Here is a 22620-nt window from a genome sequence, read left to right as displayed (position 1 = left end):
AGCGCTAATATTTGGCAACATGTCCCTTGGCCATTTTCACTTCAATTAGGCTCTTTTGGTAGCCATCCACAAGCTTCTGGCAAGCTTCTGGTTGAATCTTTGACCACTCCTCTTGACAGAATTGGTGCAGTTCAGTTAAATTTGATGGCTTTCTGACATGGACTTGTTTCTTCAGCATTGTCCACAAGTTCTCAATGGGACTTTGGGAAGGCCATTTGAAAACCTTAATTCTAGCCTGATTTAGCCATTCCATTACCACGTTTGATGTGTGTTTGGGGTCATTGTCCTGTCGGAACACCCAACTGCGCCCAAGACCCAATCTTCGGGCTGATGAGGTGAGGTTATCTTGAAGAATTTGAAGGTAATCCTCCTTCTTCATTATCCCATTTACTCTCTGTAAAGCACCAGTTCCATTGGCAGAAAAACAGCCTCACAGCATAATACTACCACCACCGTGCTTGAGGTAGGCATGGTGCACTTGGAGTTAAAGGCCTCACCTTTTCTCCTCCAAACATATTGCTGGGCATTGTGGCCAAACAGCTCGATTTTTGTTTCGTCTGACCACGGAACTTTCCTCCAGAAGGTCTTATCTTTGTCAACATGATCAGCAGCAAACTTAAGTCGAGCCTTAAGGTGCCGCTTTTGGAGCAAGGGCTTCCTTCTTGCACGGCAGCCTCTCAGTCCATGGAGATGCAAAACACGCTTGACTGTGGACACTGACACCTGTGTTCCAGCAGCTTCTAATTCTTGGCAGATTTGCTTTTTGGTGATTCTCGGTTGACTCTTCACCCTCCTGACCAATTTTCTCTCAGCAGGAGGTGATAGCTTGCGTTTTCTTCCTGATCGTGGCAGTGACAAAACAGTGCCATGCACTTTATACTTACAAACAATTGTTTGCACTGTTGCTCTTGGGACCTGCAGCTGCTTTGAAATGGCTCCAAGTGACTTTCCTGACTTGTTCAAGTCAATGATTCGCTTTTTCAGGTCCATGTATGTATATTTTTGACCCAGCAGATTTGATCACTTTTTCTGTTAACCCATAATAAAGTCATAAAAGAACCAAACTTCATTAATCTTTTTTGTGACAAAGAAGTATCTGTTCCAATCACTCTATCGGAGAAAAATCAGAGCTGTAGAAATAACTGGAAACTCAAGAGAGTCATGACATTATGTTCTTCACAAGTGTATGTAAACTTTTGACCACAACTATATATATATATATATATATATATATATATATATATATATATATATATATATATATATATATATATATATATATATATATATATATATATATACAGTGCTGCTTGAAAGTTTGTGAACCCCACAGCGATGGTCAGATTTTTTGTAAAAAAAACTAAAATAACCTTATTAAATGTTAAGTTATACCCAAATCCACAATACTGACATTCCAAATAATGGACTGAAACAAAAGAAATAGTTATATTGTCATTCTTTATTTAACAAAAGTGGTTGATTTAAGAAAAACTCAGATATCATGTGTGCAAAAGTATGTGAACCCCTTCAGTTAATAGGATATTGCGCCTCCTTTTGCAGAGATTACCTCAACCAAACGGTTTCTGTAGTGACTAATCAGCCTCTCACATCTACTTTGGGGGATTTTTGCCCATTCTTCCTTGCAGAACGCAGTCAGTTGAGAGAGGTTTGATGGGCGTCTGGCATGAACTGCTCGCTTCAGGTCCCGCCACAGCATTTCAATGGGATTTAGGTCAGGACTTTGACTGGGCCAGTCCAGAACACGAATCTTCTTCTTTTTCAGCCATTCCTTGGTTGTATTGCTGGAATGCTTTGGATCATTATCATGTTGCATGATCCACCTTCTGCCAAGCTTTAACTTCAAAACAGATGGCGTCAGGTTATGTTCTAGGATTTGACAATATTCCTCAGAATTCATGATTCCCTGGACTATGTGGAGTTGTCCAGGTCCTGAGGATGAAAAGCAAGCCCAGATCTTGACATTCCCACCTCCATGCTTCACTGTTGGGAGAAGGTTCTTTTGGTGGTATGCAGTGTTGACTTTTCGCCAGACATGGCGGTTTTGGTTGTGACCAAACAGTTCAATTTTGCACCTACATCAGTTGATGAAAACTCTTTTTAATTTAGTCTCGACAACACAACTGTTAAAAAAACAAAAAAAAACTACTGAATTGATTGATTAGGAAATCAGGTTGAAATAATAGAAAATTCCAAAATGTTGAGGGGGTTCACAAACTTTTGAGCAGCACTGTATATATATATTCTAGTTACATAGTTAATTATGTTGTGTGAGCAACGAATGAGGTTATTTTCTCACATTTCTGCATAAAATCACCATCAAATGTGATTTGATCTTTGTCAAAATCCCACAGATGAAAAAACTGTCTGCTTTAACTAAACCCCCCCACAAACATTTATAGCTTTCCATATTTTAATGAGGACAGCATGCAAACAATGACAGAGTGAACCCTCTGCCTAAGGAGACTTAAAGAGCAATTGAAACCAATTTCTACCAAACAATTTAAGTCAGGTGTGTGCCCATTGCCCACTGTCAACTACTGTTGACGCCAGGATCGAAACAGAAAGTAAAATAGCGCTCTCCTGCTCACCGTCAGCCCCGTGGTGCATTCAGGTACAGCAAAAAAAGTCCGCCACATTAGAAGCCGATTTGTTACATTATTACAGGTACTGTACTGTATTATTGTTATTATTGCTATTATTATATTATTCTTATTCTGATTTTTATTCATATTTTATTTGTTTTGCTCTTTGTAATTGCTATTTGCAATAGTAACAGCAGTATTTATTAAGGATGTAGTGTGGGTTTTTGGGCTGTGGAACAAATTATTGGAATTATAATGTATTCTTATGGGAAAATCCTGCTCGACATACGACCATTTCGACCTTACAAACAAGCTCCTGGAACGAATTAACTTCGTATGTAGAGGTACCACTGTATAACACATGGAACGCCATAGCAGAAGCTATGATGGGAAACGTTTTCATTTGCCTAGATCAGGGGTCGGCAACCTATGACACGCGTGTCACCACTGGCACGCAAAGGGTTAACCAGTGACATGCGAGCGCATGGTAAAACAAAAACAAAAAAATTGCGTGTTATGTTTATTGTCAGTTGTATCTTTATCAGTTGCTGAAGCGCCCCATCTTGTGGCCGTTTTATTTATTGGTTCTAAAACAGTAGAAGAAAAATGCAAATAGGAAGTTCTTCAAATGTGATACAGTGTGTTACATGGCAGCCCCACTCTCACAACTTCTGTGGCATTTGTGTTTGTTAGAGCAACGTCTGTGAGTATTTTGTTGTCAAATTGAGAATTTCACTCTTTATATTGTCTTTAGGTTGCATGTTTGAGGGGAAATGTGTTTGATATTTCTAATTAAGAACTACTGAATACAGGCTAATTGTGTTTGCATATATGGATGGCATTTTTGTTATTTACAGCATTGTTGCTGATTGCATGTATTTTTTCATTGTTTTAGTCTCACAAAAAAGGAAAGAGACATAAAGGATTACTGAAAACATCCGGAGTGTGAACCTTTTCATGTTTAGCTGCTTGGATAGCGGAAGCGAGCCCATTTACAATGCGCCTTTTTACCGGAAATCAAGGCATTTTCAGTTGCGCGCCCTGTTATTTAGGGGCTTTACGGGAGCGCCCCTCTCACCCACTCTGCCTGTGGCGTTATATGCGAGCAATAATGGATTTTGAGCACACCTCCAGCTCTTCCTCTTTTCTCGACTCCTGCGCTTGTCGGATTTTTTTCTCTGCGTGTTTAATTCAGCCCACGCTACTAACGTGTCACGAAGCCGACCAATCAGAGAGCTGGCGGAAGTACACTGTGTTACCAATTGCACTTTTTGGTAATTGCAGTGGTTTCAACTCTGCACCGTAGTGTGCAGTAGACAGGCGATTATCGTGACTTGTTGTCGTTGATTCGCCCGGTGCTTACTTCAGAGAGGTGGTGATGTGTATAAAAACACAGTGACACGTTGGATGGCATTTTGCTGGAGACTTTTATTAACAAAACTAAAACCATCATGGGACACTTTTCACGGCGCTGTTCGCACAACTCTGTCTCTCGCAACACCTTGTTTCGCTGCCTCTCTTTTTCTCACCCTTAACTAGTAAGCCGGTCATACTGTCGGGGACAGCGGCCCCTTGGGGATGCCGGTAACAACTGGTTGGCTGGTTACTTCCGCTAGCTCTGTGCATTATGCCTCAAGAGCGTTGTGTGTGTGTGTGTGTCACACAACAAGTGTCAAACGCCACTATGAGACAAAACATGAAAATTCATGGAAAACAGGGCCAGGGATCACATTAAGGTAGGCATCTTTTGTATTTGTTATATAAAATCTAAAATAGTGCATAGAATTCACTGTTAGTGAACAAGACAAAGTAGCCGCCTGTTCTGACTTTGAAGGTTAAAACAGCCCGCTCTGTACTGTGAGAGACCTGCACTGAGAATCACGCTTGTTCCCGTTTTCTTGCTGGGTTGTGTGTGTGTGATATGTTTACATAAGATGATGCTCAAGTTTTCATATTTTCTACAATATACATTTATTTTTTAGTTATTTGATAAAGAATGGTAGTTGTAAGATTTCAACATATGTTCATGTTGTTTTCTTTGGTGTAAAATTACAGCTCTGTTGGATATAAAAATTCAGATGTGCGTCATTAATCTTGGTGTGGCACACTGATTGACAAGAAATTTTGAAAGTGGCACGCCACACCAAAAAGGTTGCTGACACCTGGCCTAGATGCTTAAATTATTAAGTGGAATTTTATTTTTCTTAAAAAACACATTTTATTTCTTCTGTGTTTCTGTGCAGTATTAATATTGTTGTCTTTTACTTAAAAGAGGCATGGTCTATTGTTTTTAGTTGTGATTTCCTAAAAAGTATTTTTGAATTTAAGAGTAAACATTTATTGCGTTTAAATGGGGGTACATGATCTATTAATATATACTGTATTCTCACTGTGTTATTGTAATTTTTTTTTTTATGGGGGGGTGCAATAATATCGCATATCGCAAGAATTTATGAAATAAATTATCGCACACTAAAATTTGTTATCGCGACAGGCCTACCAATCACTGATGAATGGTTCAAGGCTGCCCTGCCCACTATAAAACACACACCTGGTAAGAATTGTCTTGATGAGAAGCATTGTCCGATGTGCATCATGGCTCGGTCAAAAGAGTCTGAAGACCAACGATAAAGGATCGTTGATTTATATAAAGCTGGAAAGGGATACAAAAGCATCTCTAAAAGTCTGGATGTTCATCAATCGACAGTCAGAGAAGTGATCTACAAATGGAAAGAGTTTGGCAGTGTTGCTTCTCTCCCAAGGAGTGGCCGTCCACCAAAGGTGACGCCAAGAGTTCAGCACAAATTACTCAGAGAGGTAAAAAAGAACCTCAGAGTATCTGCTAAAGACTTACAGAAATCACCGGCGCATTCCAGTATCTCTTTGCACACATCAACTGTACGTAAAACTATGGCCAAGAATGGTGTTCATGGAAGAACACGGAGAAAGCCACTGCTGTCTAAAAAAAACATTGATGCTCATTTAGTTTTGGCAAAATATTTTGTGAACTGATGAAACCAGAGTTGAATTGTTTGGGAGTAACACACAATGTCATGTGTGGACGAAAAATGGAACAGCTCACCAACATCCACACTTCATCCCCACCGTGAAGAATGGTGGCGGGAGCATCATGATTTGGGGCAGTTTTGCTGCCTCAGGGCCTGAACAACTTGCAATCAGTTATGTAAGAATGAATTCAAAGGTTTATCAGGATGTTTTGCGAGAAAACCTGAGGCCATCTGTCAGATAGCTAGAGCTAAAAAGAGGATGGAAGCTGCAACAAGACAATGATCCAAAACACAGAAGTAAATCAACTTCAGAATGGTTTCAGAAGAACAAAATACACGTTCTGGAGAGGCCAAGTCAAAGTCCAGACTTGAAACCCATTGAGATGCTGTGGCATGACCGAAAGACAGCGATTCATGCCAGACATCCCAGGAATCTGACTGAACTACAGCAGTTTTGTAGAGAAGAATGGGCCAAGATTATTACCGGTAGTCCTGATTGATGTGCTAGACTGATCTGCAGCTACAGGAAGCGCCTGGTTGAAGTTATTGCACCTGGGGGGGGGCAAAAAATATTAAATTTGTACGTTCACTTACTTATTTTTCCCCCTTCTGTCATTGTTTGCATACTACCCTCATTCAAATATGAAAACCTATAAACGTTTGGGTGGTTTTAGTTAAAGCAGACACTGTTTTTTCATCTGTGTGATTTTGACAAAGATCAGATCACATTTGATGGTGATTTTATTCAGAAATGTGAGAGATTCCAAAAGGTTCAGATACTTTTTCATACCACGGTATGTATGTGCAATACAAAAAAAAAAAAAAGTTTTTTATTTTTTTAATGCCAGGAGCTAGTACCTACACTAGCATCGACATCTTGGGCTCTCCTGCTATAAACCAAAGCTAGCGATGTTGTTGTTTTGCATACGTGTATCACAACCGTATTTTTGTTGTTATTATTATTGTACAATAATGATAGTATAGAATAATATAATAATAGTAGAATAATAGAATGATGATAGACTTGAGTCACAAACTACTATGTGATGAGATTTATTCATATTAAAAGGAAATACATGACAAAGTGAGGTTTTACACAGGTTACTAGCATTATTAGCGTTACTGAGCTTCCATTCCCACCTAATCTAGAAGTGTTCAGAGTCAAATTCAAAATATGTATACATTTAGCAAGAAAACCTATTTCTTTGTTGTAAATAATATCATGCTTCATTATACCTTTGGAAATTGAATGTTTTTTCCTTGTGGATCCTAATAGTCCATATAAACTCAATGGTGTTTCACAAAGGGATACATTTTATCGGCAAACCCGGAAGAGGGTATGATGTCATGTGAAAAAGGTTAATTAAGAGAAAAAACATAAATTACAAGTAAAACCATATCGTGCTTCTGTAACTGAAATTATTATGGTAGGTTTTTGTAGATTTTTCTCGGGAAAAGCGATGTCAGGACAAAAAATTGACAGTGTATTTTTTTTACACTGTGATTCATATGTAATTTTTGATAGTGGTGACATCACTGCACTACTACTTCCTCCCTCTCAACAGGGATTTACACCATAGATATCACATATAAAGAGAGCAAGATGCGATGTCAGTCGGAGAGTGTTAGTAACCGGCGGCCATTCTAAAGTTGTGGAGTCCTCTGGAGGACTCTTTTGCAGCGAACCTACGGTGAGTGTTTTTCTTCACTCAAATACTCTTAACTTGGCCAAATTTTGACAGTTTTGCAAACATTATTTTACTGTTTCTTTGAGAAAAAATTGAAAATTGAGCAATGTATATAGCTATTTCAAAGTAGACGCTCTATTGACTATAATGTTATGTCTCTTGAATGGCACTGATGATATTTCTTATTATTCCGCTCCACCGGTCTAATACCAATACTAAATTGGTGTTGCCAAAATTACCAAATCCAATACCAATCTACAGTATTTCTTGGTAAAAGCTTCTCTCATCAGTAATGCATTATTTAAAAGGGGCTTTCTTTTTCTATTCTATAGAAGCATTTTTCATAAATTGCTAAAGTAGCTGACACACCTTTTATACACCTTCCCTTACATTTCCACGTGTAAGTGTGTCATTCTGTTTTCTAGATGATTATGAAGTTCTGTCATGTGTTAATGTGGAGGTCAGAAATCCGGGCAGGAGGCAGCTGGCCCACAGCACTTCCCACCTCAAGGTGTTCATTTATCACTGCACACAAACTGGTGTGAGCTGTCGATGTTTGATAATTCAAAAATGACAACACACACACAGACGCTAATATACAGTTGGCATCAACGTAGGAACGTTACAACCTTATGTGTTTTGTTTTATTTTATCTACTGTAATGACTTTCAGCATGATGCATTGTTTTTTTCAATTTTATTGTACAGCACTTTCCTGCCTTTTATTTGTCATGTACCGTATTTTTCTTTGCTGCAAAGCACTTTGGGGAAAAAAAGATTGATTGATTGATTGATTGATTGATTGATTGATTGATTGATTGATTGATTGATTGATTGATTGATTGAACGTTGCGGCAGCGCATCAGCGTCAGTAGAGTTTGAAAGGAGTTAAACATGTTGACGTGAAGGGCTATTCTGTCACAATGTATTGTAAGGTTAAAGGTCATCTGGGTGCTTATGATGCTTTTACGGGGGTGCAAGGTCAGGAACCTGAGCCACATGCGTACGTCAAACAAAAAGTCCACCTAAGTCACAACTCATCATCTGACCTATTTTGACAACCACATGCCCATGCAGCCTTGTGCATGTTAAGCCAACAGGCATTGCTTACAAGTGAGGAGGGGCTCAGCTACTTTTAAGTGTTTTTGTTTACAGGTTTGTCGGACAGTTTTGTGTCTGGCCTATGGTAGTTTGGAACAGATCTGTACTTCTCAGTTAAAATTTTTTACTTCACAGAACTGTAAATTTTTTCACTGCATTTTCACTAGATATACCAATTTACAAAGATTTTTGCAGTTTAGCAGTCAGGCCTTGTCCCTATCCCTCAAGAAAAGCTAAACCCCAAACCCACCATAACTTTTTCTCCAAACCCCCAAATTTCCTAAATAAGGCCTGATAAAGTGCAATAAAGCTATTTTTCAAGGGTCTTTTACCAAGCAATCTTCAAAAAATAAAATTAAATTAAAGATGTTTAAAACAAAACACATATAATGAACTTTATTTTAAATGAAAAAAAAAAAATCTGCAAGCAAGTGAATCTTTGAGTCCTAGGCCGGGAATATGTGGAGGTCTATTCATTTTCCAAGCCTCTTATCCGCACAAGGGTCGCGGGGATGCTGGAGCCTTTTCCAGCAGTATTGCAATAGGCGGGGTACACCCTGAATCGGTTGCCAGCTAATCGCAGGGCACAAGGAGGAGAACAACCATTCGTGCACACACTCACACCTATGGACAATTTAAAGTGTTCAATCAGGCTACCATACATGTTTTGGGGATGTGGGAGGAAACTGGAGTACCCGGAGAAAAACCACACAGGCACAGGGAGAACATGCAAACTCCACACAGGAAGGCAGGAGCCCGGGATTGAAGCCTTGATCTCAGAACTGTGAGGCGGACTTGCTAACCACTTAACCAACGTGGTGCCTGTGGAGGTTTACAGTACTGTAATCATTTAATGATGGAACAAGATGTGATAACTACTTTTGTTGCAATAAAGATCCTCAACTTAATTCAATAGTTCTGCGGTACTGAGCACATAAAAGTAAATTACATATATTAATATGTTTTATCACATAATGGATAAATTATCCCCCAAAAACAGGATTATGTGGAGATTCACTTCATCTAATTTAAGGTTTACACATAAAATGATTTCTACATGATTTGCAGAGTCAATTTGAGGAGACGTAAAACAAAGGTTTGCTAAGATTTGCACTTTCAAAATAGCATTAAATGCAAATACAAATCAAAAGAGCATTAAATGCGAATACAAAATGCAATTCCTGAGTGTTTCTTCAAACTGCAGAATTGCACTCTCATTTTATAATAAATGAAAATACCTGAGCTTAGCCTCAAACTGTATAAAAATAAATAAATAAATTTATCTACAACAAAAGAACAATTGGCTCACTTGCATAACAAAAGTTCGCTAGCTTAAATGCTATAAAATGCTAACGTTTTTTAACAATGCTCTTAACAAATCGTTCAAACACATATTCCCACAAAAAAAACGGCTAAATATACCTCTGAACTAAATTACGAATGCATAAAAAAACATATTTGGTCAAACAAAAACTTACATTATTTTGGTCTTAACAGGGAGCAGCTGGATTCAGCCACATTAAATGAGTTATGCCATATTCACTGTTGCCACTAGAGGGAAGTACACTCACCGGCCACTTTATTAGGTACACCTGTCCAACTGCTCGTTAACACTTAATTTCTAATCAGCCAATCACATGGCGGCAACTTTGTGCATTTAGGCATGTAGACATGGTTTAAGAAATTCTCCTGCAGTTCAAACCGAGCATCAGTACAGGGAAGAAAGGTGATTTGAGTGACTTTGAACGTGGCATGGTTGTTGGTGCCAGGAGGGCTGGTCTGAGTATTTCAGAAACTGCTGATCTACTGGGATTTTCACGCACAACCATCTCTAGGGTTTACAGAGAATGGTCCGAAAAAGAAAAAATATCCAGTGGGCGGCAGTTCTGTGGGCGGAAATGCCTTGTAGTTGCCAGAGGTCAGAGGAGAATGCCCAGACTGGTTCGAGCTGATAGAAAGGCAACAGTGACTCAAATAACCACCCGTTACAACCAAGGTAGGCAGAAGAGCATCTCTGAACGCACAGTATGTCGAACTTTGAGGCAGATGGGCTACAGCAGCAGAAGACCACACCGGGTGCCACTCCTTTCAGCTAAGAACAGGAAACTGAGGCTACAATTTGCACAAGCTCTTCGAAATTGGACAACAGAAGATTGGAAAAACGTTGCCTGGTCTGATGAGTCTTGATTTCTGCAGCGACATTCGGATGGTAGGGTCAGAATTTGGCGTCAACAACATGAAAGCATGGATCCATCCTGCCTTGTATCAACAGTTCAGGCTGGTGGTGGTGGTGGTGTAATGGTGTGGGGAATATTTTCTTGGCACTCTTTGGGCCCCTTGGCACCAATTGAGCATCGTTGGAATGCCACAGCCTACCTGAGTATTGTTGCTGACCATGTCCATCCCTTTATGACCACAATGTATCCAACTTCCGATGGCTACTTTCAGCAGGATAATGCGCCATGTCATAAAGCTGGAATCATCTCAGACTGGTTTCTTGAACATGACAATGAGTTCACTGTACTCAAATGGCCTCCACAGTCACCAGATCTCAATCCAATAGAGCATGTTTGGGATGTGGGGGAACGGGAGATTCGCATCATGGATGTGCAGCCGACAAATCTGCACCAACTGTGTGATGCCATCATGTCAATATGGACCAAACTCTCTGAGGAATGCTTCCAGCACCTTGTTGAATCTATGCCATGAAGAATTGAGGCAGTTCTTAAGGCAAAAGGGGGTCCAACCCGTTACTAGCATGGTGTACCTAATAAAGTGGCCGGTGAGTGTATATCCACTCAAATTAATAAAAATAAATGCAAACACTTTCAAAACAAACCACTACAACGCCACTTTAATTAAACGAATACTCGAAGCAGCAAAATTTGTTTCGAAGCTTTTTTCTAATTGAATTATTCAATTAATCGATTAACCGTTGCAGCATACAGCCCACCTCACAATCAAGTCACAGAGCCAAAGTTCAACCAAAGTGCATGGCAGAGTCCCGTGTACAAAGTCTACTGTGACATCCTGAGATTCTGATGTGAGAGCAGAGGAATGCCATTCAAAGAGGAGGAGGCATTAAAATCTGTCACAGCCGATCAGGCCGGTCAGAGGATTGCGGCCACAATGCCTTGATGCAACTGTTTGTGTGTGTGCGCAACAGGTGGACAGCGGAGGGCGGGGAGTCCACTAGTCTGGTGTATTTTTCTCCATGACTCCATGGTGGAATTAGGAAGATGGCAAAGAGCCACTGAAAAGCTGCAGAGTGAAGAAACAAACAGTCGATATGCATCTCTGTGATCGGCCTCGAGACATTTAGCTTGTGAAAACTGCTGCATCTATTCTAAATAATCTCGCCAGTCAAATCATGCTCATCATCACAGTGAGCCAAATTTTAGAAAAAGCACAATGGACTTTCTGTAGGACCGCCTGGAAAAAAGATGGAAAATTCCTCATTAGCATACATATTTTCCTGCAGTAGAGCAGCCAATTTTATTAGGACGAGCAGGCCAGTGATTGCCAGTAATGCTTTTTCCCAGCTTTCTGTTAACAAAGGTAAATCGGCTTGTAGTAAATATCTGGCCTGGTGCCACAGGAATCCGGCTAAAGACGGCCACCGACATCACCAGAACTTTACGGACTGAACCAATAGCCAGTGGCAGTTTTTTCATATGTCTACAACATACTGCATGCTTTTCTTTTGTAAAAACTCATTCATTCATTCATTCATTTTCCATACCGCTTATTCTCACGAGGGTCACAGAGGTGCTGGATGGAGCCTATCCCTGCTAACTACGGGGAGTAGGCAGGGTACAGGGTTTCGTAAAAACTCTCACCACCAGATATATCACCTCTACATTTGTGTTATAAGAAAAGGTCAGGTAATTTTTTACCAACACATTCAGTGGTGCAAACTTTTGTAAAGGTCTGAGAACTCAGAACTTCACACAATTAAGCCCGGGAGGACACAAAAGGAGATGAGGGCAGAAAAAGCAACATTCACAGCAATTTTGGTGGGAAGTGGAGCCTTGACTGAAAGGATTAGGTTCCGAGGGAACGCTCCTAAAATTGCATTCTTGAAAGATCGCTCCGCTGAGCCAAAGAAATTCCCTGTACCTGAACCTTATTGACCTTTCTTTTCAAACAGTGTGAGCAATAAGCACACTCAACATCTTCGCCTGCTGAAAAAAAAAAAAAAAAAAAAAGAGCGGGAAGCTTAATTATCAGCAAACTATATGGTCTGGAGTCCAATTGAAGCAATAAAACCACAACATTGTCAGCATTTTTTAAAGTTACATGTATGCAGCAACAATATCAAAATGACAGAAAAAGACCAATGTGACCACATTACTAGTTGGCCATGTCACTTAATTTACACTGTACGTCCAAGTGCCAAGTTGAAATTAATTCAATGTCTATAAGACGTTCAAATTTTCATTGTAAAAAAAAAAAACACTTTTGAGATACACTTTTCCACAATGCCGTTGCCATGTCAACTAACAACCAAAACAATTGCATGTACTGAAGGCCCTAAATTTGTTCATTGCTGTAACAAGACCAATAAATCAATATAGTAATGAGTCTATAATAGCTGTCCCCAGTAAGCTCTTCAATAAATATAATGGAACTGACTAAATGTGTGTACATTAGTTAATAATTACAGTAGTTAAGCTCTTGCTAAGCCTTCATTAAGTCATATTTTCAAGTGTTAATCATTTATTAAAATCAAAAGGATTGGATGTCTATTGCCGTCGATGGCAAAATTCCAACAAACCTCATACAGCACCTGAATCAGAATGAGCTGTGGATCATCAACTGGACCACAGTAACAGTAAAGCCTGCTCATTGCCTCACATGTTCAGCTTACTCAGATAGATAAGCAGATGTATGCGCAGGCCTCTTAAAATACATTCCCTAGAAAAATGGAGTGACTGCATGTCTGATGCTCAGTGTCCATGTTTACAGCAACAATATTCATTCCAATAGTCTGACTGCTGGTGAATTGTTTCGCCATGCCAAGTGCTCCTAGAAAAGAAGTCCATATTTTGATGTGCACTGGTGTGGGTTAGGTTTACCACCAAGGCAGTAGACAAAAATAGGACCAGAGTAAGAATTGTTTTCTGTTAATAATAAATTAAAGCAATGTGAAATAGTCTTAAATGATTTTTTTCACATGCTCGAAATGGATGAGGTTGGATGTGCTAACCGGCCCCCCGCCATGCCACCCAAACTGTACATATATTCGGAAACACTTATCTCTTAAATAACACATTAGTTTACAATTGGTAAACCATTAAATCTTTATTCAAAGAATCAGCGGAAATGAGTTGTTTAAAAAAATTGGGGGGGGGAGCACACCTTGAACTTCAGTGCAAACTCAACAGTGCCTTTATCTAAATTATCTGCTGGCAGCGGTATTGAAAAGCCACCTGCACGGGCCTTGAAAGAAACCACAGAACTCATTCAGTTGGTTCTAGACCTCGCATTTCACCCACAAAATAAATCAACCTTCAGAATGTGTGTTACTTTTTTCACAAAGTAAGCCTCGATTTGTATGATAGTTAGGGGTGTAAAGGTACACAAAAATCTCAGTTCGGTACGTACCTCGGTTTTGAGGTCACAGTTTGGTTCATTTTCGGTACAGTAAGAAAACAAAATGCAAAATATAAACGTGCTAGTTGTTTATTACACACTTTTGTACTTCCAACAATAGGAACATTAGCCTATACAAAGCTAGAATTCTGCTCAAAAAGTAGCGGCTATTTAAAGATAATAATCCAACAACAACAACAGACCCCGCGTATTGGTCAGCTTTCTTTCTGAAAGAAAGAAGAAAAAAGAAGTCCTGTGCTAAAGAGAAAAGCAATCCCAATGACAAAGATTTTAACATACATTTTACAAATGATATGCCTCAATGAATCATTTTTTTTTCTTATGAACGGTTTTCAAAAGCTTTATTGGTGGATTTTCTCAAGTTAAAGCGCCACACAGAAATTAATAAATTTAACTGTGTAAGCTGAAGGCTGATTGAGCACTCTAAATTGTCCGTAGGTATGAGTGTGTGCGTGAATGGTTGTATGTCTCCTTGTGCCCTGCGATTGGCTGGCAACCAGTTCAGGGTGTCCCCTGCCTACTGCCCGTAGTTACCCTAATTTTCGGACTATAAGCCGCTACTTTTTTCCCTCATTTTGAATCCTGCGGCTTATAGTCCGGTGCAGCTTATTTGATGATTTATTTGGGTTAATAGGTAAAACTTTTTTTGAGAGCGGGATCATAAGACTGTCATAAGAACGTCATAATTATGAGATGACACTATCATGGGCATTACTGAATGCTTATGACAGATGTCAATATGTGTCATGTGGCATAATATGTCACTAACTCCATTTATGTCTAGCTCAGATCTTTTACGTCCATTCAAAAGTGAGATAATTTGCTGCATGACACTAACCGACATCTATTATAAGCATTCAATAATGCTTATGTCAGTGTCATGTAATAATTATAACAGTATTATGGCACCACTATTCCAAAAAATGTTACCAAGTACAAGAGTTAGCAATTAATGAAACAATTGGAACAGTAACTGAAGAAATAATTAGCACGGAACATGAATTTTGATCGTTATTTACATCTGTAGTGCCGCAATGCATGCTAGGAGGAATGTTGGATGACAACAGTGTTGACAGCAGGTGGCAGCAGAGGTTGACTGTCTCCCCCAAGGGAGCAGTGATGGCCAAATGAAGATTTTTGAAACAATAAGGCTTTGCAGCCAATTGGTTCAAAGCTTCATGGTGGTTCATTTGGTTTCATGACAGTCTTATAATGCCTTTGTCAAATGAAGTGTTACCAGTTAATATCTTTTGGTGTAAATATCCCATAATAAAATATGGACAACTGCGGCTTATAGTCCAGTGCGGCTTATCTATGAACAAATGCCGTTTTCATGTCAAATTTGGTGGCTGGCGGCTTATAGTCAGGTACGCCTTATAGTCCAGAAATTACGGTAGTTGGGATAGGCTTCAGCAACTCCGCGACCCTCTTGAGGAGAAGCGGCATGGAAAATGAATGAATGAATGTGTAAGCAGGATCTGTGTATTATTCTTATTATTTAATTACATGTTTTAGCTCATTTCAATTTATTTTATTTAAATGGGCTATTATTTTTTTAATTGTGTGTTTATCTTTTACAAATGTGATGTTGTATTCATTTATATTGTATATTTTATGTTGTATAACTTTAGTTCCTATGTGAATATTAGTTCCTACTTGTTTTGTTGTGGTAGGAGGGTTTTGTATTGAACACGGGGCCGTGTTGGTTATTATTATAGCAGAGAAGACATCAGTAAATCAACAAAGACAAGTCAACTGTGCCCCTATCTACCACTCAAGAGATCTGATGGACTCAAAAAGTGGGTTACGATTGCATATTAGTTTGAAAATCGACCGGATCCACCGTATTTTTACACAAGTGACTTCCAGTCTGCCCGATCCTAACTAGTAGTATTGACGCAGGATGCCTCGCGTCAAATAATAAACTCTGCCGTTCTTTTCGGGTGCATCGCATTGAGCCGCTTCTGGCCGCACTGCGACTGGTGTGCATTGGCTGATTGACTTTACGCCCGTGTTTCACTGTGTTCTCGCAGCGGCCACATTGTCGCGCTGTTGACGTTTCTGGGTTGTACTGTCCACAGTCCTCCTGTGTTGGTCCTCATTATAGTAGAAAGAAGACGGAGTAAATATAATCTACACAAAGAAAGTGTAACCCGATCGACTCACAGCCTCGAAAAGTAAGGGTTACATTTCGTCAGAAACTCGTTCGGTACGCCTGCATTCCGAACCGAGCACCCCGTACCGAAACGGTTCAATACAAATACATGTACCATTACACCCTTAATGATAGTTATTTAACCATGATCTTCACCATCAATTTGAAGGTAAATTGCAATATGTTATGTAAAAATGGGTTTGAACACAGAGGAAAAATGCAACAATGACACTAACAGTCGTGCTGATAGCAATTGATTCTGTTAAAAGAAAAATGTGTTAGACAGGTGTGTGTGCTTTCATGTGGTAGCGATGCTGGTGAGGGTGCAGAAGGGTTTTTTGTGTGGCTGGTAGTCACCAGTAAGGGAGATCATCCCATGCCCTTTATAGCGCTCCATAATACAATGTAACTCTCCCAAATACATGGAGCATTACCACATATTAAACCCAGGCGTCCTCAAAGGTCCCACACGCGTCCGCGCACATGTAGTTGTATTATATTTAGCTATGCAGGGTCTTTGCTTAGCTTAAGCGTGGAAATAGAAAAGCCAGCGCTCATTATGTGGTACCATGAGTCCAAAACAACAATATTTAGACCTCCAACATCATGCTTTCAATCATAACATTTTTGAGCTCCAAGCAAAAAAATCCCTTTCTTTCCTCACGGTGGATAACTGAGCGTGAGGTGCAAAAGGGCCACGGGTCAAGATGGGAGTATATTTGCCAGCCACAGGGGTGTGAATCTGATTTGTGGCTCACGTTCAAGATCATTGCTTACTTAGCCACATCTGCCACATGCAAACAACACCTTTGGCCTGTATTCTAAGCTATAAAATAAAACACTATGGTTCCACTGAATGACTTCAAATCACATTGAAATGTGAATAAAATCCACAGGGTGGTCAACTCATTTGCTACCATTTTACTCTCTCTCTCCTTCAATGGCAGTGAAATATGATCATTTACTACCAACCCACACATGTAATAAACCACTAGTATAGAGAAAAGATGATTAGCGTCTTACCTGTCCGAGGTCCAGAGTGACATTAACCTCATTGTAGCCCAGCCCCTTGGAAAGAGGGGGGCTCTGCCACCAGCGTTCCGTCCCGTCAATTGCGTTGGTCACCGGGTGGGCTTTGTTTGGGTCCGCGGCATTGCAGTAGTCACAGAACTGGCCCTGCGTAATGTCAAATGTTCGTTTAGGACAAGAAGTCAGATGATGCACATGGCTGAAAATGAAGGGACTCTCCAGTCAAAAGGTTTTATGTATTTTTTTCTCTGGAAAATGAAATTGGCATTGATTTTGATTGTCATTCCATTTTAGAGCAATCTGTAAATGATTGCCAAAACACCTACAGTGGTATGAAAAAGTATCTGAACTTTTTAGAATTTCTCACATTTCTGCATGAAATCACCATCAAATCTAATTTGATCTTTGTCAAACTCACACAGATGTAAAAACAGTGTCTGCTTTAACTAAAACCACCCAAACATTATAGGTTTTCATATTTTAATGAGGATAGCATGCAAACAATGACAGAAGAGGTAAAATAAGTAAGTGAACCCTCTGCATAAGGAGACTTAAAGAGCAATTGAGACCAATTTTTACCAAACAATTATGTCAGTTGTGTGCCCAATCACTGACGCGTGGTTTAAAGCTGCCCTGCCCACCATAAAACACACAACTGGTAAGAATTGTCTTGATGAGAAACATTGTCTGATGTCCATCATGGCTCGGTTTGTTGTTGCGATCAAGGATTGTTGATTTGTATAAGGCTGGGAAAGGATACAAAACCATCTCTTAAAGTCTGGATGTTCATCAATCGACAGTCAGAGATGTTGTCTACAAATGGAAAGAGTTTGGCAGGCTTCTCTCCCAAGGAGTGGCTTTCCACCAAAGATGACGTCATCAGTTCAGCACAGAATACTCAGAGGTAGAAAAGAACCCTAGAGTGTCTGCTACAGACATACAGAAATCACTAGCACAGTCCAGTATCTCTGTGCACACATCAACTATATGTAAAATTATGGCCAAGAATGGTGTTAATGGGAGGACTCCACTGAGGAGGCCACTGCTGTCTAAAAAAAACATTGTTGCTCGTTTAATGTTCGCAAAAAGCCACTTGGACACGCCACAGAAGTTTGGGCAATTTTTTTTGTGGACTGATGAAACCAAAGTTTAATTGTTTGGGAGTAACACACACAGTCATGTGTGGAGGAAAAATGGAACAGCTCACCAACATCAACACCTCATCCCCACTGTGAAGAATGGCGGAGGGAGCATCATGATTCAGGGCTGTTTTTCTGCCTCAAGGCCTGGACAACTTGCAATCATTAATGGAAGAATGAATTCAAAAGTTTATCAGGATGTTTTGCAGGAAAACCTGAGGCCGTTTGTCAGACAGTTGAAGCTAAAAGGAGGACAGATGCTGCAACAAGACAATGATCCAATAGAAAGAAGTAAATCAAATTCAGAATGGTTTCAGAAGAACAAAATACACGTTCTTGAGAGGTCAAGTCAAAGTCCAAACTTGAACCCCATTGAGATGCTGCGGCATGACCTAAAGACAGCGATTCATGCCAGACATCCCAGGAATCTGACTGAACTACAGCAGTTTTGTAGAGAAGAATGGACCAAGATTAGTCCTGATCGATGTGCCAGACTGATCTGTGGCTACAGGAAACATCTGGTTGAAGTTATTGCTGCCAAAGGGGGGGCCACAAAGTATTAAATGTGATGGTTCACTCACTTATTTTTCCCCCTCATGTCATTGTTTGCATAATATCCTCATTACAATATGAAAACCTACAAATATTTGAGTGGTTTTGGTTAAAGCAGACACTGTTTTTTCATCTGTGTGGTTTTGACAAAGATTAGATCACATTAGATTTGATGGTGATATTATGCAGAAATGTGAGAAATTCCAAAAGGTTCAGATACTTTTTCATACCACTGTACTTTAATCGGCAAAATCGAGACACCCTAGTAGTCTTAGTCCATCTGTAGTCTTATAGTCCAACTGTAATCGATTGCCATCAAAATTTATGTTAGAAGTTACACCGTTATCTTGCAATACACATTAATAGGCAATGATGAATTAGTTCCTGGAGTAACGTCATCACTCAGGTCATAAGACATTTTACTGTAAATCTTGACACCCTTAAATTGCCATATGCACTTACATTTTAAATCCTGGGAAAATACATACCGGGGCTTGTATTTTTTGGGGGCTTGCAACACAGTTAATAGGGAGGTCTGATATTGGCCAGTAGGGAAGATTTGTGTCAGTTCGAGAGATTAGATTAGCTCATTGGCTGCTGCTGCTGCTGTGAGCCAACTAGTGCCACAAATCATTCATACTGTTAACCAGCAAATAACTCACAGGCTGCAATTGCAATTAATATGCAAACCAATGAATTTGGGAGGGTTAGCAGTGAAAAATCAGTGCCATTGACAGTGACAGACCCTGGCCAATCTCCCAGGTCAAATGGATTTAACATCTGCCAGCGTCAATGGCAGCAAAGTAGATAGTACTTTTGACACTTTTTGCATCTTGACAACCTAAGCGTAACCTTTTGGGGCCTGGTAAAGTTTGTGTATGCGCTAGTATCATATTTGGTGATCCGAAAAGTGAAATAAATCATTAAATTATACTTCAAAGTTCTAGAACATAATCTATGATTTAGAGTAAATGAGGACAGATAGAGGACGACTTAAATTATTCATGTTGCCGGTTACATGTCCAACTATTTCCAAACAAGGGAACAACAGCAACAATGCATAGCAAAAAAATACAAGATATTATGTGTCTGGTGATTAAATTTTGACCTAAAGGAGCAGAAATGGACACCTATTGTCCCCCTGCTACAGTGTATCCAAATGCTTGCATTGTGTATGCTTCATTGAGGTGTGGATTGCTATTATTAACAATGGAGTAAAAACTCAAGGACAGTAAGCATTTCTGGCAGTTGAAACCTCGTACAAGCCAAAGTGCAGGAAAAGGAAACATTCATAATGGTGGCTTTGTGTGCTGTAATGTTGCAGATTTTGCGCGTGTGGTCTTACCCGAATGTTTTGAGTGAGAAATCCAGCGGTTGGCCCTCCAACGAGTTTACAGTACAAATCAGCTCTCGGTGTCCCGAAGTCATCCTTCCCGCAGGTGGCTGTTGAAGAAATCCTTGCTCTATGCGCCAGGTTGAAGTAAGGAGGACTCAAACTAAAACCAGTGAGTCCATTGAGAGTTTCTTGTGCATTTGTGCACCTGTAAAGAATAATAAAGAAAACGACTGCGATGAGGTGAGCTCCCGTCACCTCTCTCCCCATGTTCCACACTAGAAGCCCCGACTGTAGGTTTGGTCATCTGGAGAAGCCCGCGGAGAGCCGCGTTCTTGTGAGCTGCCTCATTTACGCGTAATTTCTTCAGCACAACACTTTCTCTAAGTCCAGCCGAGAACGTGACGAGCCACTGGAGGGGGAAATGCCCAATGTATCGCATGTATCCTAGTGGAGAGCTTCAAGTTTTCTAAAAGGGAAGGTTCCTCTCTCACTGACGCTCTCAGGTGACGTCATGTCGTGTTGGTTCTGGCTGTGTGGTCTCCTGTCACTCGCTGAACGCATATAGAACTATAAACAGGCCCGACTGTTTAACCCTTTATGGGGCAAATGACTATTTTTGGCCATTAAAAAAAACTTTACCCCATAAAGACCTAGCATCCACATTATGTGGACATCATATTTTGATATTTTTGGGTCATTTAGGCCATAGGCGGAGTTTGACTTTTGAGGCAGGGGGGGCACAACATGTTGATGACCCAAAAACGCAGTTTCAGCAATGAAATTAACTTACAAGAATATTTCTAATAATAAGTTGAAAATGAGTGTTGTTTGTTTCCCATCATTCTTGAGGGGAATTATAAATAAGGCTGCTTAGGACAGCTATACTTTTCGCCAAGATCGTCATCCACTGAATATGGTACGCCGCAGGTGTCGTGCCAATGTAGTTACCCTAGTCAAAAATGGTATCCCCTGGACAGAGCCATATGGAGGTAGATTTGTGTCTTCATTATTCGATCCCCAAAAAAGTTGCTTCAATCAAAAAAAAGAAAAAAAAAAAAAAAGTTGCTTCAATCAAAATATATATATTTTCAATTAAAAAAAAGTCACTTCAATCAAAAAAATATATACAGTATGTTTGAATTCAAAAATAAATTTGAAACTCAAAAAGATGCATTTGAAAGCAATTTTTATTTGATTGTATTTATTTATTTATTTATTTCATTAAAGTCTTTTTTTTTTTGTGGTTGAAGCAACTTTTTTGATTGAAGTAGTGTTGTTTTGCGTTTGGGCCACATTTTGGCTAGGACATTTATGACTTTATTATTCAATCAAAAAATAAGTTGCTTCAAACAAAAAATATATATTTTCAAAAGAAAAATCACTTCAATCAAAAAAAAGAAAAATTTCAATCATAGAAAAAAAGTTTTTGAATGCGAAAAAATATTTGAGACTCAAATATTTTTATTTGATCACTTAATTTTTCATTAAAAAAGTTTTGATTTTAGCAATCCTTTTTGTGTGACATTTGTGTCTAAATCATTCAATCCCCAAAAAAGTTTCTTTGATCAAAAAAAATAATTTTAAGGCAAGGCAAGGCAAGGCAAGGCAAGGCGAATTTATTTATATAGCACAATTCAACACAAGGCAATTCAAAGTGCTTTACATCACATGAAGATCATAAAAATCACATTTAAATCAATACAACGTAAAAACCAAGACAGTCAAAATAGGAAATAAAATTATACATAAAAATCGCATTTAATCACAAATAGAATAAAATTAATAAAATAAAACAAAAACTACTACTAATAATAATAATTGAAATCAGCAATGGAGATAAGCCCAAGCGGAATAGAAAGCAAGTAGACTGAAATATATAGACAGTTATGGATATGCAGTGCTAAACAAAAGCGTTTTTAGCCCTGATTTAAAGGAACTAACAGATTGAGCATACTTCAGACGTTCAGGTAACTTGTTCCAGAGGTGAGGAGCATAATGACTAAATGCTGCCTCACCCTGCTTGGTTCTTGTTCTTGGAACATGCAGGAAACCGGTTCCAGACGACCTTAGGGGTCTAGATGTCTCATAGGAATCTAACAAATCAAGCATGTATTTTGGTCCAAGGCCATTAAGTGTTTTGTAGACGAGCAGTAGTATTTTTTAGTCTATCCTTTGACTCACTGGAAGCCAGTGTAGCGATTTCAAAACCGGTGTAATGTGGTCCAGCTTCCTTGTATTTGTGAGGACTCTGGCTGCAGCATTCTGTACTAGCTGCAGCTTCCTGACTGATTTTTTTTATCAAGACCCGTAAATATACAGTTGCAATTGTCCAATCTGCTGAAAATGAATGCATGCATAAGTTTTTCCATGTCTTGTTGAGTCAGAAGCCCCTTA

The 22620-nt window shown here is 39.4% G+C and overlaps 1 protein-coding gene across 5 annotated transcripts in view; it reads right to left on the bottom strand.

The window, feature by feature from the left end:
* The window catches only part of LOC130929808 (laminin subunit alpha-3-like), a 122112-nt gene extending 101372 nt beyond the window's left edge, over positions 1-20740 (bottom strand). For 4 of the 5 annotated variants that reach the window (XM_057857330.1, XM_057857332.1, XM_057857331.1 and 1 more), the window contains exons 1-2: positions 20236-20740; positions 17194-17346 (exon numbers count right to left, since the gene is read on the bottom strand). In XM_057857330.1, coding sequence (XP_057713313.1) covers positions 17194-17346; positions 20236-20493 — 411 coding nt within the window. In that variant the 5' untranslated portion in view covers positions 20494-20740. The remainder of the gene's footprint in view (positions 1-17193; positions 17347-20235) is intronic. The other variant, XM_057857333.1, reaches the window with a different exon arrangement.
* Positions 20741-22620: the final 1880 nt, after the last annotated feature.

Source organism: Corythoichthys intestinalis, chromosome 14 (genome assembly GCF_030265065.1).
Source record: "Corythoichthys intestinalis isolate RoL2023-P3 chromosome 14, ASM3026506v1, whole genome shotgun sequence".
NCBI classification, from domain to species: Eukaryota; Metazoa; Chordata; class Actinopteri; order Syngnathiformes; family Syngnathidae; genus Corythoichthys; species Corythoichthys intestinalis.
This window is presented reverse-complemented; position numbering and strand designations above follow the sequence as displayed.